General features: G+C 38.1%; 5 protein-coding genes, 1 long non-coding RNA gene, 2 other non-coding genes and 1 pseudogene across 8 annotated transcripts; 3 read left to right on the top strand and 6 right to left on the bottom strand.

Annotated features, from left to right (window-relative positions):
* The first annotated feature begins 955 nt into the window (after positions 1–955).
* On the top strand, positions 956–6,301 carry LOC119979965 (beta-galactosidase 3-like). Its single transcript, XM_038822594.1, has 19 exons — positions 956–1,126; positions 1,220–1,315; positions 1,415–1,527; positions 1,617–1,683; positions 1,848–1,940; positions 2,141–2,284; positions 2,489–2,577; positions 2,682–2,787; positions 2,897–2,984; positions 3,289–3,407; positions 3,494–3,658; positions 3,809–3,987; positions 4,151–4,260; positions 4,336–4,445; positions 4,561–4,671; positions 4,759–4,872; positions 4,957–5,159; positions 5,245–5,581; positions 5,676–6,301. The coding sequence occupies exons 1-19, from the start codon at positions 956–958 to the stop codon at positions 5,823–5,825; spliced, it is 2,565 nt and encodes an 854-aa protein (XP_038678522.1). The 3' UTR covers positions 5,826–6,301.
* A 334-nt stretch (positions 6,302–6,635) lies between these two features.
* LOC120016259 lies at positions 6,636–9,530 on the bottom strand. The gene is made up of 7 exons (XM_038868941.1): positions 9,357–9,530; positions 9,077–9,157; positions 8,473–8,592; positions 8,319–8,397; positions 7,910–7,996; positions 7,558–7,620; positions 6,636–7,202 (listed from the first exon to the last, which is right to left on the bottom strand). The coding sequence occupies exons 2-7, from the start codon at positions 9,130–9,132 to the stop codon at positions 7,125–7,127; spliced, it is 483 nt and encodes a 160-aa protein (XP_038724869.1). The 5' UTR covers positions 9,133–9,157; positions 9,357–9,530; the 3' UTR covers positions 6,636–7,124.
* Positions 9,531–9,762: 232 nt separating this feature from the next.
* Positions 9,763–13,384, bottom strand: LOC120016114 (60S ribosomal protein L7a-2-like). Its single transcript, XM_038868726.1, has 7 exons — positions 13,275–13,384; positions 12,162–12,209; positions 11,523–11,724; positions 11,177–11,346; positions 10,680–10,808; positions 10,440–10,532; positions 9,763–10,108 (listed from the first exon to the last, which is right to left on the bottom strand). The coding sequence occupies exons 1-7, from the start codon at positions 13,275–13,277 to the stop codon at positions 9,977–9,979; spliced, it is 777 nt and encodes a 258-aa protein (XP_038724654.1). The 5' UTR covers positions 13,278–13,384; the 3' UTR covers positions 9,763–9,976.
* Positions 13,385–14,570: 1,186 nt separating this feature from the next.
* On the bottom strand, positions 14,571–14,653 carry LOC119980185. The gene has a single exon (XR_005463821.1). It is a non-coding gene; the product is annotated as a small nucleolar RNA snoR114 (small nucleolar RNA).
* A 198-nt stretch (positions 14,654–14,851) lies between these two features.
* On the bottom strand, positions 14,852–14,937 carry LOC119980186. Its single transcript, XR_005463822.1, has one exon. It is a non-coding gene; the product is annotated as a small nucleolar RNA snoR114 (small nucleolar RNA).
* A 517-nt stretch (positions 14,938–15,454) lies between these two features.
* On the bottom strand, positions 15,455–17,022 carry LOC120016373 (vegetative cell wall protein gp1-like). Its single transcript, XM_038869112.1, has 2 exons — positions 16,827–17,022; positions 15,455–16,609 (listed from the first exon to the last, which is right to left on the bottom strand). The coding sequence occupies exons 1-2, from the start codon at positions 17,002–17,004 to the stop codon at positions 15,660–15,662; spliced, it is 1,128 nt and encodes a 375-aa protein (XP_038725040.1). The 5' UTR covers positions 17,005–17,022; the 3' UTR covers positions 15,455–15,659.
* Positions 16,350–17,308, top strand: LOC120016374. Its single transcript, XR_005471968.1, has 2 exons — positions 16,350–16,510; positions 16,598–17,308. It is a non-coding gene; the product is annotated as an uncharacterized LOC120016374 (long non-coding RNA).
* A 472-nt stretch (positions 17,309–17,780) lies between these two features.
* Positions 17,781–19,475, top strand: LOC119980137 (annotated as a pseudogene).
* A 582-nt stretch (positions 19,476–20,057) lies between these two features.
* LOC120016531 (cytosolic sulfotransferase 5-like) lies at positions 20,058–22,559 on the bottom strand. Its single transcript, XM_038869355.1, has 3 exons — positions 22,408–22,559; positions 22,210–22,314; positions 20,058–21,526 (listed from the first exon to the last, which is right to left on the bottom strand). Exons 2-3 carry the CDS (start codon positions 22,239–22,241, stop codon positions 20,602–20,604), a joined length of 957 nt encoding a protein of 318 aa, XP_038725283.1. The 5' UTR covers positions 22,242–22,314; positions 22,408–22,559; the 3' UTR covers positions 20,058–20,601.
* Between the last annotated feature and the right edge of the window lie 4,629 nt (positions 22,560–27,188).

The following is a 27,188-nucleotide window of genomic DNA, read 5'->3' as shown; positions in this document are numbered from 1 at the left end:
GGCAAGATTTGAGTGGTGCAGTCCTCTCAGATTTCGTTAGCCAGGTCTTCTAATCTGAGCAACATTCAATGCTTCAGTTCTGCTATTAAATCTGTCTCTCAGAAGCTTCCTTCATCTCCTCTGCTCTTATGAAGATTCTGTGAAAACAGTGATTAATTACATGTTCCAACACCCATATTTAGATCTCAAAGAAATCTTCTCTTTGGATTATGTGAATGAATTATAGATTATTGTGTTTATTCATGCACGATTAAGTATTTGTTATACAGAGTCCTCTGTTTTGCAATTGTAAGCTTGAAGGACAGGACAACTAGTGGTTGAGATTTGAGACGTTGGAGACCTGGAGATAAGAGATGGATCTAAACCCATCAAACATTTTCAGACAACAAAGCTTGATTGAGTGAGAATGGCCTTCCTTCGTTCACATGGAAGAATCTCTCTCTATCTCTCTCTTCCTCTCCCTCTTCCATGTGGACCTTCACTTGTCATTCTCAAAAATGTCCCCATGACAAAAGCAGCAAATATAGGGCATTTTGTTTGGCTTCTTTCTTACCATTCATTCCCATTAATACCCTTGGTCAACCCCTTAATCACAACTCAACCCTGCCCTGTATTTCACTTTACTAATCTCTCCCATTGAACAAGCTAAGGTGTAAAGTGTATTAGATTTACTGTTCTATTCCCCTTTTTTCAGGCTTATTGTTTTAGTTTTAATTGTGCAGTTGCTCAGGGCCCACGCAGGGATACAGTTGTGGCAGTGAGTGAGTGAAAGCTGTTCGCCCATTGCCTTATATATGCATCTATTGCTCTGCTCAGAATCTTAAATCTGTGAAGAAGTAATGGACCCCCAAAGAGTGTAATTAGAGCACGATTATCTTCATTCTCATTTTCTCTGCCCAAAGAAGAAATTTCGGCGTGGAGAAAGCTTAAGAGTGGAAGCGAAGGAGAAAACCAGATGGGAACTCACTCAGTGACCGGATTGTTGAGAGTGCTGTGTTTGGTGTTGTTTTGGGGTTCACAGCTGAGCCAGGGCAATGTGAGCTATGACAGGAAGGCGATTGTCATCAATGGCCAAAGGAGAATCCTCTTCTCTGGTTCTATTCACTACCCAAGAAGCACCCCTGAAGTACATACACTAAGCTTCCACGTTTCTCTGTTTTGTCTCTTAAAGTTTTTTTTTTTGGGATTTATTTGACGAATTTTTTTGTGGCGTTTGCAGATGTGGGAAGATCTGATACAGAAAGCAAAAGATGGGGGCTTGGATGTGATTGAAACCTATGTTTTCTGGAATGTTCATGAGCCTTCACAGGGCAATGTACTTTACTTCTCCTATTTTTACTCATGTTTATGTTCTTTTTGATCCTTTGACTCCATTGTTTATCTTTTTTGGCATTGTGGTTTGTGTGGATTTCAGTACAATTTTGAAGGAAGATATGATCTGGTGAGATTTATAAAGACAGTACAGAAAGCAGGACTTTATGCCCATCTCCGCATTGGACCTTATGTTTGTGCAGAATGGAATTTTGGGTACACCTCAACCACGCCCTCTATCTGTTTGATTTGGGTTCTCAAAGACCATTTTTTTCCTAACACTTTTGTATATGTTTCACATGCAGAGGGTTTCCAGTTTGGCTGAAGTATGTCCCAGGAATCAGCTTCAGGACAGACAATGAACCCTTTAAGGTCTCATTTTTTTACTTAATTGTCTGTTCATTTTCTCTTTAATTAGTCTTTCTGGGTTTTCCTTGCTTTGAACATTTTCTAATAGATTTAGCTGAATATGCATGAGCTCTTGGTGTTGTACCTTGTAGCATGAATGTAATGAGGATCTTTTTATTGTCTTGCAGAGGGCAATGCAAGGGTTCACTGAGAAGATTGTTGGAATGATGAAGAGTCATAATTTGTTTGAGTCCCAGGGTGGCCCCATTATACTCTCGCAGGTATATAGTAGATCAATAGGTCCTTTAAATATGTGCCTATTTTATGCTGCAAATTAAACTTTCAAAATTTTTATGATGTGTGAAGACAATGCAGTCAGATAAACAATATTTATTGTTTATATATATGTGTGTGTGTGTGCGCAAAATGAGGAGAGATCTAATTCTGAAAAGTCTGAAAATTTTCTGGTTGGGTTTTGTAGATTGAGAACGAGTATGGAACACAGAGTAAGTTACTCGGAGCTGCTGGATATAATTATATGACATGGGCTGCGAATATGGCCATTAAAACTGGAACTGGAGTTCCCTGGGTGATGTGCAAAGAAGACGATGCCCCAGATCCCGTGGTAAGTAATCTCACATTTAATATAAAAATGTAGATTTGGGTCTCATTTAATATGGCTTTTTTGGGGTAAATTATTCTACTTATAGTCACTCAGTTCGTATGAATTGTTGAAGAGATTTATAACACAATAGATATTTGGAACAGCTAGTGGTGGAAAAGTTAATTTACTTAGGCTTTACTTCTGAATTTCGGGTACTGTTGACAGATAAACACATGCAACGGTTTTTACTGCGATGCATTCTCTCCCAACAAACCCTACAAGCCCACTATTTGGACAGAAACTTGGAGTGGCTGGTACATATATTTCATGCAATTGCACATTGCCACATTGAATTTACAAATGTACAACAATATGAAGTTACGCCTAATTTCCCCTTTTCTTGATAAAAAAATTGAAGGTTTAATGAGTTTGGTGGCCCAACTCATCAGCGACCGGTTGAGGATTTGGCTTTTGCGGTTGCCCGATTTATTCAGAAGGGAGGTTCCTTTGTTAACTACTACATGGTATGGTTTTCTTCTCTGTTTTATTTCCTGACGCAATTGTCTTGAAGACATTGAATTTAGAATTGAATATCTTCTTGTGAAACTGAGATTCTATGTGTTTTTCAAACAGTATCATGGAGGAACCAATTTTGGACGTTCAGCAGGAGGGCCTTTCATAACTACCAGCTATGATTATGATGCCCCTTTAGATGAATATGGTGAGAACTTGATGCTATAGTCTTTCAAATGAAAACATAAGGCATAAACGATGCATGTGGTGGTCTGATATCAGTGGACACCAAACACATATATGCATTGATATCATTCGGTTTCTCAGGAGCGCTGTTGGTGTGTTATTCACTGTAAAATGGACTTTTGGAAAGGAAAGTAAAATTTGAGGTTGAGGCTGTTATGTGCAGCTTTGTGTGTTTGGTATTTTTGTCTTCAATTGATTCATTTTAGCATGCCACACAGCTGGTTTGAGAGATTTAATTGACTTCTTTCGCCAAACATCTGTAACAGGTTTGATCAGACAACCTAAATATGGACATCTGAAGGAGCTTCATAGATCCGTTAAGATGTGTGAGAAAGCTCTAGTTTCTGCCGATCCTGTTGTAACTTCAACGGGGAATTTCCAACAGGTTTGATATTCAATTCTCGAATTCTCTTGTTATTTGAGCGAATTCTGTCATTTACCAACGTTTGCTGACTTTTGAGACCTTTTCAGGCTCATGTATTCACAGCAGAATCAGGAGATTGTGCAGCTTTTCTCTCAAATTATGATACAAAATCTGCTGCTAGAGTGCTGTTCAATAACATGCACTATAACTTACCTCCTTGGTCCATCAGCATCCTTCCTGATTGCAGAAATGTGGTGTTTAATACCGCAAAGGTAAAGTACTGAAAATTGAATCCATCACAAGCGCAAATGTATGGTTTTACTTTTTAACCATTGAGCTGAAACTTTCTGCATCTACATTTTTGTAGCGATACACGGTTTAGAGACTGAAAGTATAGAAAATCTTTTGTTACTTTTCTCTAGGTTGGAGTTCAAACATCACAAATGCAAATGTTGTCAACAAACGCTCAGATGTCCTCATGGGAGAGTTATGACGAAGATATTTCTTCTGTGGATGACAGTTCAACATTCATTGCTGAAGGTCTCTTGGAGCAAATTAATGTCACTAGGGATGCTACTGATTACTTGTGGTATATAACCAGGTGAGTCCTTAAGTCTACTATGGCCTTTTCAGCCTCTTATAGATCTCATTCGTTATTCTTGATTGCAACATAGTTCAAACCCATGCTTGCATTATATTCAAAATAGAACTTCAAATTAGAAAAGATTGGTATTTAATTGTGTTTGTTTCACATGTTTTCCCAGTGTTGATATTGGTTCCTCTGAATCCTTCCTGCGCGGAGGAGAACTCCCAACTCTAATTGTTCAATCAAGTGGACATGCTGTGCATGTCTTTATTAATGGACAGCTTTCAGGTACTTAGGCTAATCTCTATTGATTGATTCCCTTCTTAGGCTATGACTAACGAACACCGATGCAAACTACTTCAGGTTCTGCCTTTGGTACAAGGGAGAATAGGAGATTTACATACACTGACAAGGTTAACATGCATGCTGGAACAAACAAAATTGCACTGCTGAGTGTTGCTGTTGGATTGCCAGTTAATATTCATTCTCCTTGTTTAGTGTTTAATTTCGTTCTCTTGTAGACGTTTGGGCTTACTAGAGATTATACCTATTTAGCTAATCAAACGTTTCTTTTTGTTGGCATTGAAGAATGTTGGAGGACACTATGAAACATGGAACACGGGTATCCTTGGTCCTGTTGCGCTGCATGGACTTGACCAGGGAAAATGGGACTTGTCCTGGCAGAAATGGACATACCAGGTTGTGGATCTGACCTCTGTATTTCTCATTGTTAGAATTCTTGTTCAAAGAATTTTTCCAACCGAAACCCATGTCTCCTTTGAACAGGTTGGGCTAAGAGGCGAGGCCATGAATCTTCTCTCTCCGACTAGTACCTCCTCGGTTGAATGGATGCAAGCTTCATTAGTTGCTCAGAGACCGCAGCCGCTGACTTGGCATAAAGTATGCGATGAAGTAAAATGAATGCATCTCTACAGTAAGCCATTTGTTCTGAAACTTCTAACTTGTTTTTTCCATTGTTTGCAGACATATTTCAATGCCCCTGAAGGAGATGAGCCATTGGCTTTGGACATGGAGGGTATGGGAAAAGGACAAATATGGATTAATGGACAGAGCATTGGGAGGTATTGGACTGCATATGCCAAAGGTGATTGCAATGGGTGCAGTTATGCAGGGACATTTAGACCTACAAAGTGTCAACTGGGCTGTGGCCAGCCAACTCAGAGATGGTAAAAGAACTTTTAAAGTTGCCATGAAATGGCATAAGAAGCCCAATTGAATATATATATTAAGTCTCTGCCTATTATTTTTCAGGTATCACGTGCCTCGGACATGGCTGAAGCCGACGCAAAACCTCTTGGTAATTTTTGAGGAACTTGGAGGGAATCCTTCTGGGATTTCTCTTGTGAAGAGATCAGTTTCCAGTGTTTGTGCTGAAGTCTCTGAGTACCACCCAACTATCAAGAATTGGCAAATTGAAAGCTATGGAAAACCAGAAGAGTTCCACAGCCCCAAGGTTCACCTGCGATGTAGTCCAGGCCAGTCCATTTCTTCCATTAAATTTGCAAGCTTTGGAACTCCATTGGGAACCTGTGGGAGCTACCAGCAAGGACCGTGCCACGCTCCTACCTCATATGCTACTATGGAGAAGGTGCCAATGACACTTAACTGTCTTGTTTCTTCAATCCACAAAACTGTATATCTTCTTGCTTTTCTCTTACCTTGTCGTGGTTTACGCATCTCAGAAATGTATCGGGAAGCAGCTCTGTGCAGTCACAATATCCAATGCTAACTTTGGGCAAGACCCGTGTCCAAAAGTATTGAAACGGTTGACAGTTGAAGCCGTTTGTGCGCCAACAGTTTCTACAACAGTGCAACCCAATTGGAGGGGATAATCAGAGACCAAGGAGGGACACTTGAAGCAATGTTGCCTCTAGTGATTTAACTATACATGCCTGCAAGGAAGAAAGAATACCAAAGAATACAAGGAAATCTTTTCTTATTGGATAGGTTGAATGATGCAGTAGACCTCTCAAATGGTGAGACTCTGCGGCCCAGAATGTTTGGTGCTTTAGGCAGTCGGTGATTAATTTAAGTTGGTTAGTGAAGTTATGTGAAATAGTAGTTGTTAGCTAGGTTGAGTTTGTGAGTTCCTGGGGGCCTACAATTCTGGACCCTGGGATTGATCTGAAACCCAATCCCTAGCCTTTTAACCTGATTTGGGAACTGGGTGTGGAAGCTTTGCTATCAATGGGGGTAAATTTAAAACCCTAATCATGTTCATGTTGGGAGAGGATCCTGGTGTGACCATTTTGTTATGTGCAGTTCTTGATGGAAAATAATGAAATTCTATTTTATATGTTTTTTTTTTGTGCCGAGGAACCACTCAGCCCAACATGCCCTTCACCATTCGAAAAGTTGAGAACAACTCATATCACGTTGATAATATGTAAGATTGAGCCAAAATCCCTATGGGTAGAGACTTAGAAGTGGGACAAACCCGTGAAACTAAAATTTCCCAAAAAAATTCAAATTGGTTGGTTTAAACTCTCAATCTCATGCACCGTAAAACCCCAAGTTCAGAGAAGTTCCATTTTATGTTCTAGTAGGAATTTGAGCTTTTTTTCATTTTTGGATGAACTTAAGTGGAACTCATGTCAAATGCATGAAACTGTTAAGAAGCCCACAAATACTTCACCCACAAATACTTTACAGTACTTTTGTGTTATTCTGTGGCAAATCCTACTCAATAACAAGAATGTTCTGTATAAGAAGATGGACAAAAAGAAATTTTTTTGCCAAGTTGAAGAGAGCCTGAAATGGGAACTGAATATGCCATTGTTTATACAAAGATCAACAAGAGCCAAAAACAAGTAGCAAAAGACCATCAAAGTTTCCACCTAAAGCTACTTAACGAATAGCAGTAGTACCAACTGCAGAAGCACAAAAGTAGACAACCTATTCATGCCTTTCAATCAATCTTTGCATCACTTGAAGAAAGCTATTTCTCCCCATTGATCACTTTCCTCCAATCACAGAGACAAAGCAATTAACTCCCTACTCTTCCCGTTGAGTAAGTTGCTGCCCAAGAAAAAAGTTTACTGGAAACTTACGTAGTTTAAGAAGCATGTCTATGACAACGGACCTATATCATCTGCATCGCAAAAACAAGCACAGTACTAATTTGTCCTTCTTTACTTGGGTTCTGATGACTGTATTCCATGGCGCTTGAAGAACTCCCTAAAGCCATATGCGCTCAAGTCGTAGTTGAACTGAAAAAATACGCATGAGAAGAGACGAGCAAGATGAGGAGAAAGTGTAAAGAAAGTTAAAGCAATATCTAATGCTTATGATATCTAAATTCTCATTTGTCCAACTGCTTGACTATAAAATTCAAATCTTTGAAACTACAGACAGCCATGTAAAAACACGTTTAAAAAGCCACTGAAATAGAACAAATTAGTATAATTGACGGGATAGATCAAAAAACAAGTCACATGCCTATCATCAGATAAGATTCATTTTTAACAAAAAAAGACTTGCCGTGAGTAGCATTATATAATCTTAGACTAGGTAAAACAGTTGGCAGTTAAATTTTATCAAATATATACAAGCTCTATAACTCACTGGTAGAACCTTCACAGAGTATTTTGTAACATTTGGATCAACGACCCTGCCTTGATTAGCTGCCTGCACCATAAAAATTGCTCATTTCACTGACTGCTTCAACAGACCCAACATAACTCAACAATGCAAAAAATATTTGCACAGCTAAATAGTAATCGTACTTGGAAACTTATGTTTCATAGATTCAAGTTTTTCAACAACAAAATCATTAGAAAATTCCTGAAATATAAAATTTGAGGGTAATTTTACAGCATCCTCTTTAGAAATTGGATTTACTAAAACCAATTAACAGTGCCAGCAGAATTATGCAAGATGCGAAGAATAAGAAAATGTAAATATGTTGACTTATTACTTGTTCCGGCGTATGAAATACTTCAATAAATGGATATTCCTTTTTCTGTCGTGTCAGACAGAATCCTGGATATTTTGGACACTCCACCTTGAAGAAAACAGGACCAGACCAAACATCAGTGATGCTAAAATAAGCTGAAGGATTCTTATACAAATGTCTAGGAAGTTCCGTGAATTGTGTGGTAGGAAAACAAGCTAGTAGTCAGAAGAGGGAGAGGGGAAAGTACATTTCAGAAAGAAAAAAAGAAGAAGAAAAAAAAAGCAATAACGATCATTATTTAGTTGCTGAATATGATGATTGTTTCATATTTATTTCTGAAGAAAAATACAATGAAATTGTAAGTTTCAGTGAATGAAAAACCACATGGTTCATTTCAATGTATGAATAATCATCCACTTGAAGCACTTACACGCATAAATTTCACATGTGGGTAACATTCAGCAGCAGCTTCCTCAATTACTTTGTCAAGATGTTTTGTAAGATTACATCTGTACAATAGAAATGAAAAGTTAACCAATAATTAACAGAATACGAAGGAAGAGGAGTTTTCCACTTGTAGTCACCTGATGGTAAAAGCAACAACCACAGGGTAACCTTCATGAAGAAGCTGCATAAATTCACGCTCTGAAGTAAAAGGAATCACCCTTGAAGGACCTAAATCTTTTGGATACCCTGTATAATACCTGTCAATGACAACTGCAGCATAAGAGATCAAAATCCTTCTATCACTAAAAGGGACAATTTGGTCAAATATGGCGCAATTTGTGGTCACAGAAACTCTCCTCCTCTCTAAGATGGCTGCAATCACCTCTAAGTAACGTTCCAGCTTCAGTACATTTTAATTCAGTAATATTACAAAATAAACAGATTGTTTCTCTTTAAACATATTGAAATTGCATCAAGTCCAAACATTAAACACTTTAGAATAGCACAAAACAAAAGTTAAGATCATCCATTCCGGTAAATTTCAAGGGCTGGTGTCATGTGGAACCAATAAAAGATGCAGAATTGAACCGTGCAAATAAGTCCTCACTCATCCTGATATGAAACCTCAAGATAATAAGCTTTTGATAGAATGATAATGGACGATAAACAAACTGCTATATCAACATGATAAAAGAAGGCATATAAGAGATTCCCATTAACAGAAGGAAATGGTTCTCATACTTGCATGACGCACGAAGATTGCTGATCATTCTATCCAGAAAAGATTGTTCCTCCATTTGATACAGAAAATTCTCGACCAGCCTGTGATAAAAGGAAGAATGAAATGGATGCTGATTAATTTCATTTCCATGACCAATGACAGAGATAGGTTATACTTACCACATCCCATCTTATTAGTCGAATAAGCAAAGTCAATCCACTACTTTCTTTCGTGCAAAAGCAGCTCAGGTATCAACAATATTGACAGAGGAGTTCCTCTTTGAAAACACAAAAAGCTTACCTGATTAGGTGATCTGGAACTGCTGGGGCTTCCACGAAGCCAAAACACGATCTCGCGGATTGCGGCACAAGAAGATGAAGGAGAGAGAGTTGGGCTTTGATCCTTCCCTCGACGCGACGCACTGAAGTTTCAACGCCGCAAGGTCACGAATCACCTTGGCGGGTCACGGGTAGAGATTTAAGGGTTTCTTTTGTATGTTGACCGAGAGTCACTTAGGGTTTTTGTTGTTTGTCCTTTATTATACGTGTCATATAATTTTCCACATATTTTACTTAATTATTATAGCAAATGTCTACTCATTTTTGCTTGGGGATATCATATATGAGTGTCACTCGAATTACCCGTGATCTGTTTTCCAAACAATTATTAAGTATGAGATTGTATGAAGATCAAAGAGGACAGAGCTAGCATTGTACAGGGTACTCAAAAGTCTATTTGTGTAATTAGACAATAACCTCAATAACAAAACCAGCATCACAAAAATTCGGCTACTAATCGATACCAAACTTGTCCACAATGACAACAAACCAAAATATAAATACGCAATAGAAAAATAAAAACCCTGTGTAGCTCGTTCCAATTAATTTATCACTTCTTCCCAGCAGTTCTTGGTTATCAAATCAGGTCATTCTTTGTGCAGCCTCCTTGGCTAATACTCTCTCCTTTGCCTTCATCTTGGCCTGAGATTTGGAACCCATGATGCCACCTCCCCATTTCTTGCGGTGCTCATCATACTTGTCGTTGAAGTTGGCCTGTGAGTATAAGATTAATAGAATTAGTATGAGGCATTTACAAAGAAAATACTGACACATATAACTGATAATGTCAGTGCCAAAGAATTATCCTCGTTTAGGTAAAAGAATCATTTCCACAAATTAAAACAAAGAAGCACATGACATCATTCCATTCCCTTTGTTGGGAAAAATTCCTAGACTGATGGCATCACGTGAGTATGAAATGCAAGACGATATTATAGTAGTAGTCACTTGGAAGAATTCATAACCATATCATATAGGTATTAAGCATTGGTGGGACTGGGTAGTCCGCACCATTAAATTTGATCCCACCATTCAGAAGCATTACCTTGACTGCCTCTACAATCCTGCTAAATTCCATCTTATCTTCATTCTTCACTGATGTAAGGCACAGAACTGCAGCTGTTTTCTTGTGCACAATCTGATTAGGACCACAAATCACGCATCAGTAAGAACTAAGAAGGTAGTCAAGTAAACCAAAATAACTTTGCTCAAAAAGGAAACAGAAACAAAATTAACAAGAAAATCACTTGTTTTAGTTTAGACAGAAGTCGAGCAGAAAAATCACCGTTCCAAGCCTTGACTTGCCCTTCACAATTGCATAAGGGACCTCCATTTTCCGGCACAAGGCAGGCAACCAAACAACAAGCTCAATCGGATCAACATCATGTGCAATAAGTACCAACTGGGCTTTGTTCTGCATACAACATATTGAACTCCCATTAGAAATAACAGTATGACCAATTAAAGAACTAAGTAACACAACCCGACAAATGTTCAGCCTGCAAAAGTTACACATGGTAAAACCATATATATATATATAAAATTTTACAAAATGATCAACAGAGAACTGCATTAAAGCACAGCTGGGAGTTAAATGATTGCAACTCAAATAAAGTAGTTGAAAGATGACATTGAGCAGCCAAAATATACTTTTCATCAACATTGTTCAATATAATATGTCCACATAAACAAACCAAACTAGAAAAGATAAGCCCAAGTCATACACTATTTAGATGCACCAGACAAGTAATGACGTTTCTCTGGAAAAACTGTTATTGATACCTGCTCAATGAGATAGGTAACATGATTAAGGCCATATTTAACAACAATAGGTTTCTTAGATTCCACACTCTTCCCCTCAGCTTCAGCTTGTGCTTTTTTAAGAAGTCTTTCCCTCTTAGCAGCCTTGTCCTCGGGTCTATATTTGAGCAACAACTTGAAAAGATTTGTAGCTGTGACAAGAAACACAATAAAAGTGGGACATTTAAACAACAGAAAAAAATTAAATTGAGACCCATATGGCTCATAATCTTTAAAAAAAATCACTCATTTAAAACAAACTTTCCTTTCTTTTTTTTTGAGACCAATGGTTTTATTTGGCCAGCAATAGGACAGTCTAAAGTCTTACCAAGGTTCTTATCCAGTGCTTTTGTGAACTGGTTGATGGCAGGTGGAACCTTCAATCTTTGCTTCAAAATCCTCCTTTTCCTCTGAATACGAACAACATGTGGCCACTTGACAAATCTAGTCAAATCCTTCTTTGGTGGTAGAGCACCACCAATTCCGAATTGCTTTGTTCGCTTCTCAAACAAAGGGTTCACTATCTTTTCCTGCAATACCCAATTCTTCATGCACTAAGAAACTTACAATAGCAAAAGCAAACCAACATGATATACAATTTATGTACCCAAACTGGGATAGCCTCTCTGCAAACATTTTTTCCCAAAGCTTTCTTTTCTAGGTTCGGGGAGGAGTACAAGCTACTAAGATTAATGAATAGATAAACTAAAGGGAATAGTAATCAGCTAGATCTATTCATGAAAATTCAAAATGGGAACCACAAAATTTTGTTCCATCAGAGAAAATAAAACCAAAATTTTACAGAGAAAACATACATTAGCCAATAAATTACAGGCGAAAGTACATTTGGTGTATTAACTTGCATACCCCAAATAGGTTTGTACTATGAACAATGAATCCCCATCATAAATTTGCTCACAAAGTTTATTCTGGCATGAAGACAGATTGGAATACATGATTCACTTACAGTTTTCTTTTTTGCTGCTACTGGGGCCTTTCCACCTCTTTTGGGAGCCTGCAAGATACAGGAAAACAACTAATCTAAGAAAAAAGGTAACATATTTCAGTCAAACTAGTCACTGCTACAGATGAATAGATGATAGATAAAATGATATATGAGTCCTAGCATCAAATCATTTAAAATTATCATAACCTCAAAGGCAGCTTGCTTTTTATTAAAAAACATAATTCACTGCGAGATCTGCACAAAGTTGCACTGTTATCTTTTACGAGTATTTCCACATGGCTATTTTCAAAACCTTCGTCTGGACGAGGGTAAGGTATAAGGTATAGCAAAAGAAGTGTATAAGGTATAGCAAAAGAAGTCCACTGAACCGCAAGATGCAAATGATTGAAATTCCTCTTGGAGGACATCCTAGCTTTCCCAACTAACAGGCTACAAGTCATTCAATCAACAAGGTAGGTTTGGGTAAGCCTGAGTAAACTTTCTCCTTTCTGAAATCATTTTAAACCATTTCCTAAGCTTGCAAATGCAGTAACATTGGGGACATGTAAACACGACTGGTTTTGCTAAGTAATTCGTGGCTTGCGTGCAAACATGAGTGCTGATCACTCTTGGCAACTAGTCGATTCTCTAAAACACCACAGTCAACCCATTGACCATGCGGTGGTAGATGACTTTTTAAAGCATTTTGCTGTTATTGAAGACCATTCACATCCACAAGCGATCTAAAAGGCACTACCAAAAACATTAGCAGAAAGAAATGTGGACAAAAAAAAATCTAATCATCATTGAAGATACTACAAACGGCTATGACTTACTAATTTTTCTTCCCACATTTACGAAGCAAACTGCGCCAATTACTTGTCAATTACAAAAGTAATTGCATCAAGCACTACATCTACTCCCGTGATTTGTAACATAAGATTGCAACTAAAACAAAAAAAATAAATTATTAAACTATCTAGAAGAGCTAATCGATTTCCTTTTCAACTCCACAAAGCTAAATCTAGAGCAAATAACAGATCGACTAACTAGGTTTCAAAATTCAAAATCGACATTCATAGACAGTTGATACATGCAAAACCTATAGAGATAGAAAGAGAGAGAGAAGAGAACCATGTCTGCGAAGTGATGTCGAAAGCGCGAGGAAGACGAGAAGCGGCAGCTGCTCTGAGGGTTTGATTCTACTGCACAAAATACTTACGCTGTTACGCCTACAAGGACATTTCAGTGCTCCACGTTTGCCCTAAACCCTGAATTACGATTTTGCATATAAGTACCTATATTTATATTTATTCCTATAACATCTTCATTTTGCAGTTTTGTATGCGAAACCATCCTACAAAAGAGGTGGCCAGGTTCAGATCAATTAGCATGGCCCAAAAGTCCATGGGCTAGGCCCAGTGAGGTCGATCCATATTCATTGATTAATCTAATCTAAACGTTTCATAAAATTTAATCGTTGTCCACCGAAATATATAAGGGTGCCCGACGTTTCCTGTACTAATAATTTTTTCCTAAAAATCATGAATGTGTTTTGATCGGTTGTAGCAGTGAGTTTTATGCTTCTTATATATGTAATCCTAAGTTTTTTTGTCCATTAGGCAAATTCACACATGAATTTTGTATGGCATGATATGCATGAAGTAAAGATCTGATGCACTAAGGGTGTTAAAAAAAGTAAAAATCGAATTGGCCATCAAATCGATTGATTAGTCAGTTATTTTCAAAAAAAAATTACAAAGAACTAACCAAAATAACTACCGATATCGACCAAATATTCGATTATTTTCATGTCAAGAAAATTGAAATTTTTTGTTATCGTTTACACCCCTATGATGCACCACTATCCACAATCCCTTTAGCATAGTTTTTGTAAATTAGGGTTCAGTTTGTTCCTGTTATGGCTGCTGCATAGTGTTCACCTTGAACTGAATTTCCAGCCTCTGTGTGTCACCTTGCTTTTCAGAAAAGCTATGATTTGCTCATATTGGGTGGTAGTTAGATCCACTTCTTCTTGTCCTGCACTCCCCCACTATGTACCGCTCACTTGGTTAATTACATGGTTTCTTCCATTATTGTTGTTTCTTTTTTGTGGATATCCACACAACTTTGAAGCATTTATCAGTGTTGTGGTTATTTCTTTTGCAATGAGTGCAACACATCCCCTCCTTTTCCATTTGGATGTGACTCTTTTTGATTATTCTTGAAGTTGTTATTAATTTCCTTGCTTGAAAATTCCCTGAATATCTCAAAGTTCTTAGTTTCATTGATGGCTGAGTACATGTTCTTTAGGTCAAGCTACAAAAATCCCCAGTTATTTAGTGATGGCTGGAGGTGTGTAGAAAGAATGGGGGCAAGTACATAAGGAAGGTGTAGGCAATATTGGTGGTTTTGACAAAAAAACATTGAGAGCTCAGCTGCGCTGATTCGTCCGAAATCAGACGGTCGTGACAGACCCCTCCATCACACAAGCGCAATTATCGTCACTGCTCACGAAATGCACCAGATGGGGTTCGTACCCGGGCCTAACCACTTGCAACAGAAACTGTTTTACCACTAGACCACTGGTGCCTTGCTGATTGGTTGCTCGAATTTACTTTAGTAAACTGTAAACTATCGAGGGCATGCGAAATATAGGTTAATGTAATAAAGATATCCCAATGTGTTATTGAAAAAAACAAAAAACAAGAGAGCTCAGCGGCGCATGTTTCGTCCAATATCAGACGGTCGTGGCAGACCCTCTGCCACACTAGTAGCGCAATTTTCATCACTGCTCTCATTGAACGCTCCAGTTGGGAGTCGCACCGAGCCCACACAGTGGGCAATTTAATGGTCTACCACTAATCCACTGGTATCCACTGGTGCCTTGCTGACAGATTGCTAGAATTTACTAGTGTAAACTGAAAACTACCGAGGGCTTGCCACACGCGGAAGGCGATGCCGATACCTGGATCTTCGTCTACCGAGGGTTTGAAGGCTTGCCAATGGAGGATGTGGATGGACGATTTTGATAAGAGGACTTCCGTCTACGGCGGTGATGAGGTATGATTCTAAATTACTACAGATGCCAGGTTATTGTCCAAAAGCGTCGATGAATGCATGCATTCCCTGAGTTTTTTTTCCTGAACTGAATTTGATTGTTCTGCTTAGTTTTCTTCTTGTGCTACTCATAGAGCATCATCAGTGCTTACACAAGAAGATGTTTTGGTCTTTATTCTGCTTAGTTTTCTTCTAGTATTATTTTGTTGAATAGAAGGTATTTAACAGGCTAGGAGTTAGGAGGTTGTATCCTGAGAAATTGGAGAGTGAACACCAAATATAGATTAGAGAGTTTTACCAAGGATACTCATTTGATTTCACTAAAACTCTAATTTACATTGATAACATATCAACAAATGTTTGGATACTTATTTGAACTACAATAATCTCATGTTTATGTCCCTCTCAATGGTAGCAATTATTGGAGCATTGTACATGTGTAACCAGATTGTGTTCCATTCAAGGAGAAGATGTCTTTGAAGAAGAAGCAGGGGGGATCCCAGGGCCAGGAGGAGGGAATGGGAATGGCGGGAACGGAGGGAGAGGGAATGGGAAGGCAGGTGGTGGTGGTGGTGGTGGTGGTGGCGGTGTCAGGCCAGGAATTGGAAGCAATGGGATAAGAGGAGCTGAAGGAGGCTGAAAAGGGTTAGGAGGCAATGGAATCGGAGGAGCTGGTGGAGGCTGAAGAGGGTTAGGTGGAAATGGAATTAGCGGTGGTGGCTGGAACGGGAGTGGAGGAAGAAGCGGTGGCAGCTGGAATGGATTTGGGGGCAGAATTGGTGGTGGCTGAAAAGGGTTCGGTGGAAATAGTGGTGGAGTTGGAAAGAAAAACTCAGGGTTTGTTAGCTTATCATCACCAGGTTTTGTCTCTGCAGCATTTCCAGGCATTGGTGGCTGCTTAGACAGTCCTGGAAGAGGTGGGAAAGGAGGGAGTTCTGGCAATGGTGGTAGTTTGGGAATTAGAGGGAGAGGTGGTAGATGGGTTTGGCCCAACGGAGGAAGATCAGGCGTCGTAGGGTCTTCAAGTGGAGGTGGAAAAGTTGGATCACTGATTGGAGGAAATGATGTTTTTTGGGAATTAAGTTTCCTGGAATTTTGGAGACTTGGTTCTTGGCTGCATAGGTTTGGTTGTTTTTGAGGCCTGAAGGTGAAAAAACCTGCTGAGAAAATATGAGTTCCTTCCTTTCTTGATTTCAAATGAAGTGAGGAAGATGCTGCCATTGAAGCCACCGCACAATTTGGTTCGCTGCTTTTAATTAATTTTACAGAACATGCAATGATTTTCCTGCCATGTTTTGCAACTGAGAAAGGTAGATGAACTCTGAACTCTCCATGCTTATCTGTTGTAACTTCTCTACGGAAACTCGGTCTTGAGTTCCCATCTCTGCATTCCACAGCAACAGATGCTCCTGCATACAAAGACCATGCGAAACATTAGATGCACACACACAACACAGTCTCAAAAGCAATTTACATCTTAGTGCACAAGAATGACATTGTGAAGAGGCTGTTTCCATGGTTTGGACCTGTGACTCGTATCTTGTAATGAAGCAACGATTGTGCAGAGGTTCAAACCTTCTTAGCATAAAGAATTAAATCATCAAGCAAGTTGTTGAAGTGAATTACCTGGAATGAAGTGGCTAGACTTCGAGAAATCCTCTTGGAAACATGTGTCACAGTAAACAGCGCCAACAACAACTGCAGGTACAAGCTTCCTCCCATGTTTGGCCTCTACAGGACTATTGAATGTGAAACTAAGAAATAACACTATGAAAAACCAAGACATCATTCCGAAACCTCTCATTTGTCTAAGAACTGTGAGGATGATGAACTATAGGACGGGCTTTTTATATGAAATGCCCAAGTATATATTTATCCTGTAAATATTCTCTTCTATTACTTTTCTTTCTTTTTCTTGCTGATTCAAGGAAAAGGTTAGTTTTAATAGCCTGACCCACTAGGCCTATTTATTCCAGTCATGAGTCATGCAAAAAAAAAACCAGTGAACTGCAAACCAGTAGCAGTGAATGACTGAATGTGGGTGTATTCCCTTTTGTTTCTATAATCAGAACAGCTTAAAAGAAGGTAATTGTTGTATTTGACTGTCATTCATTGAGTTTGTTACTTTGTTTAGCTTGAGTTGGATGATAATTGTTTATAGTTGGGTCCCTGTTGGCTCACGAGATGCACAGAGCAGCCACAAATTTCATGTGTCCAAGAGACATTGACCATTGCAAAAGAACTCTTGACTGTTTCTGCCACTCTCTAACCATTTAAACCAAATTCCAGGCCCTCCACAGACCCATGTCTTTTGTGTGTTTTTAGTTTTTTTACACAGTAAGTGTGTGTGTAATACACTTATTCCCAATACACTATTTTATGCATGTTAATTATATATGTACAGGACAAAATACAGGCTCCATGTTTATCTCCTATGAGTGCATCAAAATCTAGTAGGAATTGACACTTTGATTTCATTGAATTTGCTGTCAGGATTCTAGGAGAAGCTCTAAAAAGTCCTAATTTCCTTTTGGCAGATTCTGGAGGTCTCAATGTCACGGGTGTGGAAATCTGTACCCAGTCGTTCTAACATCTTCACGGGCAAACTGAAAATAATTTGATAGTGCTTTTCGTGAATATCACATTCTGCACTTTTTTTATGGTTAAATGTCAATACATGAAATACATATGATGTTAGAAAATACACCCGAAACACTAAAAAACCAATATTGCCTATTTTGAGTTTAAGATTGGACGACTTTGTTCTTCTGAACCGTCAGTTATGGTACTTAAGCCCATAAAAGGTCGGTTCATGGTGCTTATGCCCATAAAAAGAGTAAACAAAGAGTACCAACCTCAAGCATGGATTGCGATTCAATTTTACCAACAGAAGCATTGTGCAGAGACAAACAATTAGTCCAATGGAATGGCTTTTGGTATGTGCCCTCAAATCTGCGAGGAACCCAACATGTTCTCACCCAATTAAACCCACTCTCAACAGATGTAATCTTGGCTTCATTTCCTAAATCAGGCACAACTTGGCTCAAAGCCCTCTTATATTCAATCATCAATCGCTCTTCAAGGCAATCCTTGCTCACAAACCATCCTCACTTGCTTGTTCCCACATTAGAAATCCAGTTATATGGACCGGATAATCCTTCTTCTCTTGATAGCTTTGCTGCTACTGCTAGCTCTAATTCCACCAGGATTTTTGCTACTCATATTCCTTACCAACACTTGTCTAAGACCGTGAATTTGTCGGACTGTCGGATTGTTTACATTGCCAGAAACCCCAAGGACACACTTGTATCACTGTGGAGGTTTGTCAATGTGTTGAATCAGGAGGGTTCATGGCCTCTAGAGATGGCTGTGAACAAGTTCTGTAATGGGGTTGTCCCTTATGGACCTTACTTTGATCATGTGTTGGGATACAAGAAAGAGAGCTTGGAGAGACCCAATAAGGTTTTCTTTATGACTTATGAGGAACTGAAGAGTGATCCCAAGACTCATGTGAGGAGAGTTGCAGAGTTCCTGGGATGCCCATTTAACGGTGATGGGGATGAAGAGGTGGTGGCAGAGATTGTGAGGAATTGTAGCTTTGGGAGACTCAGAAACTATGAGGTGAACAAGTCCTCTGAGGCTTCACCATGGATGGCTATGCCATAAAATTCCTTTTTCAGACAAGGAGAGGTTGGGGATCACAAGAATTACTTGAATGCAGAGACTATAAAACATATAGATACAATCACAGATGAGTATTTTCATGATTCATGTATGGCATCTGGCATCTAGTTGGTAGTCTCTACTTCTTCTACACACTATTATTGGAAGCATGACAAGCAATTGTTCACTTATGGAACCTTGAACTGTATTATGTCATGCAAGGGTTCAGAACATCAAGAGACAGCCTTACTTGCAGCAAACCTTAAACACAAAGCCCTCTAACTTCATCCGGATAATGTTATCAAGGCGTTCTTTCATCTCTTCAGACAAAAAATTCTTCCAATCCCCAGCAGAACCAGTCCTAAAATATGATTTATAGGAAAACCCAGCATTAGGGTCTGTCCCATTTTTTGCTACACCACCTCCATATTATCTTCTTTAAACTCTCCTTCCAATAACTCAAAACATGATCATGGGAAGGACCGAATGCATGAATCCCTTCACGGTAATTCTCAAAGGATTCATCTAAAGTGCATAGACCTTGTTCTGGTCTTGTGTGTTTGCAGTAATGAAGTGCCACAATGAAGCAAATGCATCCTTAGGTCTCTAGTAATATACACAATCTTGCAACCAGATTCCTTACTAGAGTTTGATAACATCATATACGGGATATGGGTATCGAATAATATGGGTATCGAATAGTCTTGGAGAGGACATACCTGAGAGATCTTCAACAATATCTGGATAATTTTTTTCGCGGAAAACTTTAAGTTCCAAAGATGAATGAGCGCGTGTGGATTGTTTTTGACCAAAGCATCATGATTGTAATCAGATTTGGGGTTCATAATGGACCATATTCGTGCCAAGAGATGAAATAACCCATACATACACACACACACATTAAATATTATATTAGTCGCATCCCCACTATCCTAATTTTGAGAGAAAAAGACGAATCAACATATCCCGCATCCCCACACCTATATCGATGTTTCATAGACAGTTTGATTTGATTTTTTACACCCCTACTCTTAGCTCCATCACTTCTTCTTTGCTATTCAAGCATCAAAGCTCATTTGGGTAAATTTGGAAAAGAATTATGCTACTTCAGTTTGGATATAGTTTTTTTTTTTGTTAAATATTTTTTTTAAGAAAAGAAACTTGTATTAAGCAATCAAAACACAAGTTACACCATTCATAAGTGAGGATACTCCTCTTGAAACATATTAATAAAAACAAACTCTTAAATCAAGAAGAAAGGAAAGGCCCAAGAACATAACAGATGCCACAAACAGACTAACAAAGAGATAAAACTCTTTTTGAGAGGCAGACTGGGGCCTTGAAACATCTGCCTTAAAATCTCGCCAAAGAAAGGAGCATGTGCTGCAACCTTAAGATAGATCCTTCATAAGCTTGATCAAAGTTACCATAAGATAGACGTCACCGCCACCACAAACTACCAAATTTGAAGACAAAACCCTCAAATCAGTTGGCAAATCCACCATATCTGAAGATAAAATCCTCAGATTAGTGGGGAGGTACACCCAACCATTATTGAAAAATATAAACAAAGAAAAAAACACAAATGAAGGTGGTATGAAGGAGGAGGAGGGAGGGAGAGATGGAGGAGGGTTATGGAACCTTGAACAATATTATGTTATACGAAGGGTTCAAACCATCATGAGACAGCATTACTTGCAGCAAACCTTAAACACAAACTTTGTGTGGCTCAAGAAACTTAAAGATCCAAACCAGAGCCTTCTAACTTCATCCGGGTAATGTTATCAAGGCGTTCTTTCATCTCTTCAGACAAAAAATTCTTCCAATCCCCAACAGAGCCTTTCCTAAAATATGATTTATAGAAAATCCCAGTATTAGGGTCTGTCCCATTTTTGTTCACTTCCAAATTCTTAAGCCTTTCCAAGCTACACCTCCATATTATCTTGTCGATCTCTTCCTCATCAACAAAAGGCCTTCCAAGAAAAGAAGCCAGTTTTTGAACTTGACATTTGGGGTCTCTCTTCAGCTCTTCATATTTCAAGAAAAGTATCTTCTCAGGCCTCTTTAAACTCTCCTTCCAATAACTCAAAACATGATCATGGAAAGGTCCGAAGTGATGAATCCCTTCGCAGTAACTCTCAAAGGATTCATCTAAAGCGCACACACCTTGTTCTGGTCTCGCGTTTGCATTAATGAAGTGCCACAATGAAACAAATGCATCCTTGGGGTCTCTAGTAATGTACACAATTCTGCAACCAGATTCCTTGACAGAATCCGGTAACATCATATATGGCACATGGGTTCTGAATAGTCTGGGAGAAGGCATACCTGAGAGATCAGCTTTCGGATTTTCTTTGAAGATTTGAACTTCAAAAGATGGCATAAGTGAATTTGGATGGTTTTTGATCAAAGGATCACTATCATCATCAGCAACAGCATCGTTATGATCTTGCTTGCGGTGCATGATGGATGGTATCAAAGCCTTTAGCCAGGTAGTGCCTGTCTTCATAGAGGAAGCTAAAATGACATCATCATCACGTGCTTTAAAATATGACCTTGTAGATATGGCAGCTGAAAGGAAGTCACTTCGGTACCAAAATCCTTCCCAGTTGTAGAACTCTCTACCTCCCCAGCATCTCTCCTTTGGTAGCTCATCAAATAAGCTAGAAGAAGAAGAAGATGTTTTTGGTGAGTTTAAGTTTTCCATCACAGGTAATCGATTACAATGAGAGCAGAAAAAGGTTATAGCATGACTTTAATTGCAAAGATTTAGACAGTTTTGTAGAGTGTGGCAAAAGACAGAGAAGAACAAGTATCTAAGAGAGTGAGCGGGAGCACCACGATGGAGAAGGTGACAGTGGTGTAACTGTCACCGAATTTGCAGACTTAGTCCTTTCACTACAGCTGTCAAGGTAAGGAGACAAGCCATGTGTAGTTACAGGCTTGTTGAATATAAGAAATTTAGAGATTCAAAAAAACCAAAGCCCTCTAACTTCATCTGCAATCCACTCAACAACAGTAGATGCAGGTTGCTCCCACCACTCATAAAGTTGCATCACAACTTCAAAAACAAACAAAGTCCGCTATAATGGCAGACACATCAATCAACAAAAAACACAATTAATAAAGTTCATAGCTTTATTTTAGAGTATTTTTTTTCCCATATTAACACTCTGATACAAATTATGTCCCAATATAACATTAGCATAAAATTATTTCTCAATCTAACACTACACGCCACCCTGAATGATGTGTTCTTTATAATTTTTATACGATCATGCCGATGGCGTGAATATCGTGAATGATATATTATAAATACAAAAAGCTACGGTGAGCGTTGCTGTACATGACAACTACGGTGGATCCAAATGTTTGCATCTTCACTTATGCATACTGGACTCTCACTCTCTCCCTCAGTACCGTGGGTGGAAATGAAGACCAGGAAAAGGACCTGTTTGACACAGAACAACTTCAATGTTTTATGATACATGAAATATTACAACATTTAGCAGCAAGAAGATTGCCATATACTAAGCATAATTACCTGGAGGGTAATACGGCGAGGCTTGTGGAGGTGGTGGATATGCGGCTGATGGGTATGCAGAATAAGGAGATGGGGTTGGATATGCAGTAGCTGCTGGTGGATACGCAGTTGTGGCATAGAGTTTAAAGGGGCTTGTGGAAGAGGGAGCTTTTATGAGATTGATTCGTGAACTTAAAACAATGACTTCAGCCATTTACTAATTTAAATCAGTGGATTTAGTCGCTCCATCCATTGATTTAAATCAATGGAATACATAAGACAGAAATAATGGATTTTAATTTAAAAAACAATGAATTTCAACCAACTACTTACGTGTAACGCTTTGAAAACTTTTCATTTTCAAATTTGCACAATCATTTATGCTTTTGAAAATCGTTCCTTTTCAAATTTGCCTAGTCATCTTGACACATAGATTTGGATTGAGTTGGGCCACTAAAAGCTGGGCTGCTTAGCATTGCGGCTTGCAAAGACAACAGACATGCAGTGGGACAGATAGAAAATAGCAGTTTGAAAGAGGAATATATCTCAGCAATGAGAACAGGATTACAGGTGGTCTACGGGTAGATGATGAAGCAATGAGCTGAGATAGTTTATTACCAAACCCCCAACATATTTCCAATCTTCCAAGCACTTTCGAGCATTCAAAACTGCGGTATTAAGTTCAGGCAACCATTTCTCTGAAACAAGTTTTGCTTGCTCAGCAGCCATATTCAAACAATAATCAGTAGTCCTGCATGCTGTTATATATATATATATATATGCACACACACTAAGCATGCGTAAAAGTGTCAAGGTAACGATATTAACGACATTTTTGCAGCTTCATCAGTCATCACACAGCTGATCATATGCCTCTAACATCAGCTGCTTATGTATGCACCATGAATAAAGCATATATTACAATCTTATGAGAATAATAACAGTTCTATCACCTTTCTCCCCCCATCTGAAACACCGTTGTTTATTAACCTTAACTCAGATCAAGCGCGAAGCCGCTTACTCACTTACACACCAAATAAGAGTTTTCGTTTCCGACGGGCCTCAATTGGTTGTTAGATTTAGCCTATTAAAGAAAATACGGCCCATTAGAAGAGAATGCCCGTAATTGCTTAGCTCTTTGGTCCAGCCCATTTCGGAAAAATTAGCCCACTACTGGATGGGTTGTCATGGGCTCCACCTAGACTAGTACCTTGTATAAGAGCATCTGCATCAGTTTCTCTTAACAGATTCCCTAAAATACAGACAAAATGTCACTTTCCCCTATTTTACAGATTCCCTATCCAATCAACACTGCATCAGATTATCTATCATATTCTCTATTGCATTAAAATAATATTTATTTCTCTTTCCTTTATTTATTCTATTCATATAAACTACTTCTATTTAAAATAATAAATTAATTACATTTAAAACAATATATTAATTAAAATAATAAATTAATGTTATTAAAAATTAGAGAAAAAAATTGAGGAGAGAGAAAGAAGAGAGAGAAAAAGTGAGGAGAGAAAGAGGAGAGAGAAAGAAAGGAGTGAGGAGAGAGAGAGAGAGTGAGGAGAGAGAAAGAAGAGAGAGAGAAAAAGTGAGGAGAGAGAAAGGAATCAAAATGTGAGGAGAGGAGAGAGAAAGAGATGAGAGAGAAAGAAAGGAGTGAGGAGAGAGAGGAGGGAAAAAATGAGGAGAGAGGAGAGAGGAGAAAATAAAGTAGTAAAAAATATTATTTTATGTTTAGGGAAGTGAATAGTGGTTCTCTAGATGTAGGGAACTACTGTTCATATTCTGTAAAATAGGGAACCTCTAGGTAATCTGATGCAGAGCTCTATTTTGACAAAATCTCTAAATTTTACAGACAGACTCATGTTTAGGTAATCTGATGTGGATGCTCTAATACAAGACAAATACATTTGCTAAATAAGCTAGAAGAAGAAGAAGAAGTTGTTTTTGGTAAGTTTAAGCTTTCCATCACAGGTACTCCATTACAAATTTACAATGAGAGCAGAAAGAGGTTAAGGCTTCCCCACCAGTTACTACCATTACCAAATGATACAACATATATAGAATATAAGTCTAAATAGTTTTCTCACAAAAGACAAGTCTAATACACACAATTCAAAGAAACATCAAAATACACACACATTTCAATTTTAGGCTCAAGAAATTTCAAGATCTAAACCAGATGACTCAAACTTCATCCGGGTAATGTTATCAAGACGGTCTTTCATCTCCCTAGATAAATAGTTCTTCCAGTCCCCAACTGAACCCAGCCTGAAAAATGATTTATATGTATAACCATAAAACGACCCATTTTGGTTCACTTCCAAATTCTTTAGCCTTTCCAAGCTGCACCTCCATAATATATTGTCAATCACATCCTCCTCAGCAATAGGCCTTCCTAGAAAAGAAGCCAATTTCTGCAACTGACCTTTGGGGTCTCTCTTCAGCTCTTCATATTTCAAGAAAAGTATCTTCTCAGGCCTCTTTAACACTATTCACACATGGACCCCATTTAAATTGAGGGATCCCTCACCTGAGAGTTTTTCCATATGCATATAAGATGGTGATATAGATTCAAGAAAGTCCACATATGGGTACCAGTTACATTTTCAGGAGGAGTAGTTTCATGACAATCACGGTTACAAAGGTGTGTAGCCTTATCCACCACAAAGTAGTATAACACATCACAATTATTGAAGGTTGCAAAGAGGTCTTGTGGATGAAAAAGTTTCTACAAGAGTTGTGTTAGAATTAGGAGAACTATATTATTTATTGCGATATTCAGAGTGCAATTCATCTCAACAGGAACCCAACTTTTCATTTAAAGCCGAAACATACTGACATTAGGTATCATTGAATACATGATCTGTTGGAGAATAAACTGCTACAAATCAAGAAGATCTACACCGACGATAATGGGTCAAACATGTTCACAGAGCCACACTTAATACATTCAATAGTGGAATTTCTTTTCCAAAAGTGTTGCCATTAACTTGCATTTGCAGTGGTACAATAACTGTCGGCAAGCATATCCAACAAGTACTGTCGGCAAGCATAAGTTTTTCAATAAACACGTTTCTCTTTTGCCGGGCCCTCTGCATCACTGCTACAAACGATATTCACCAACTGACAATGACATGACTAATTTAAATATGGATGTATATATATACTAGTGTCGAGAGCGAGAGCGAGAGGTGTTGTGGTGTGTGACAGAAAAATTAGAGCCTCAAAACAGTGAATTTTTTAGAGAAGAAGAGAGAAGAATTCAGAGATAGTGAATTTGAGAAGAATAGTGACAATTAATTTGTGAGAGATTAATTCACAAATTAAAGATACCATTATTGTATTGTGTGAGTACAATCCTGTTAAATAGCCCAATGAAATTGGTTTCAATTCTTCCCAATCCCATGTGATATGTCACATCATTAATCTACATCAGCATTTTACTCCTATTTAAACACTGCCTATCACTTTCTCTTTCTTCTACCTTCCATTTTCTCTCTCCTCTCTTTGTTCGAAAAGTGTAAATTAAATATCCCAGTAATTTTACATCCCAGCAGCTTCCCAATCTATGTGGCAAACTGATTGGGATTGCTAAGTTGGATATATTTTTTTAAATCAACTCTCTCCCTGCAACCTTTATCTCTCATCTCTCTTCGTCTTCTCCGGACGCTGCAAGCGACATCGGCACAAATATTTTTGTCAAGGGAATTTCGTCAGCCACCGTGAACGCCAACCACCACTTACAGACCAGAGACTTTTGTCAAAGAAAATTAGCTCAAATTAGCTTCTCCTTCGTCTGAGCTTCTGGGCATGTGATATAACTATTTCTTCTTAACGGGTTCTTCGAATTTGGATTGACTATATGTACATAGAATCTTACTTTGGCTTTGGGGCTGCATTTCGAGGGTTTTATTCTCTGTCAAGCTCTGCCTGATTATACTTTCAATGTGTTTTAAATTTTAATGTTGAAAAGCTTGCTTTCACTGATTAGATATGGATTTTGTGTTTCCTCTACAGAAAAAAAATTTGGTGGATTAATTAGGGTCACTTTTCGTTTGATTGAAAATATTAGGTTCGAAGGTACTCGGTGGAGTGGGTGTTTCCTCTATGTTGAACCTCACGTACTCATTATTGTCTTTTAATTCATTTTTTTTGTTGATTTGTTTGGTGTAAATGGAGGATAGAAATTGTAAATGGATTAAGAATTTTGGGGTCCTTTTATAGTTGCAAATGGTTATTACGTTGTTTTTAAGTATTGCATATCGTTGTTAAATTATTTTTAAAAACAATGTAAATACAAAAATAACACATGACACAAAATGGATTACGAAATATAATTGATCAATTCTAGTTGTTTGTCAATAATATATATGTTAAATTATCAAATTTCAATGTTTTCAGAATAAACAATGAAATTTATCATGCTATACATGCAATTACATTGTTTTTACAAACAATATAATTTTAAAACAATGTAATTTCAGGAAAAATATAGAAACAGAATGATTTGTGCTCTTCTGGAATGTGAACTTATTCTAAATTTCACATTTTACGATCTAATTTCAATCCTTTAATAAATTTTATTATTTTTTGAAAAATAATGTAATCTCATTTTTTTTTTGAGTATTACATATTGTTATTACATTGTTCTTGAGTTGGCCAAATTGTTATTACATTGTTTTCAACATTCCATATTATTATTACATTGTTGTCAAAAACAATGTAATTAAAAACGTCTCAATAAAACATGTCGACTATGGATCTTGTTTTAAAGAGGATTACATATT

Source organism: Tripterygium wilfordii, chromosome 15, assembly GCF_013401445.1.
Source record: "Tripterygium wilfordii isolate XIE 37 chromosome 15, ASM1340144v1, whole genome shotgun sequence".
Classification (NCBI taxonomy): domain Eukaryota; kingdom Viridiplantae; phylum Streptophyta; class Magnoliopsida; order Celastrales; family Celastraceae; genus Tripterygium; species Tripterygium wilfordii.
The sequence above is the reverse complement of the archived record's forward strand: the minus strand, read 5'-3'. Positions and strand labels throughout refer to the sequence as shown.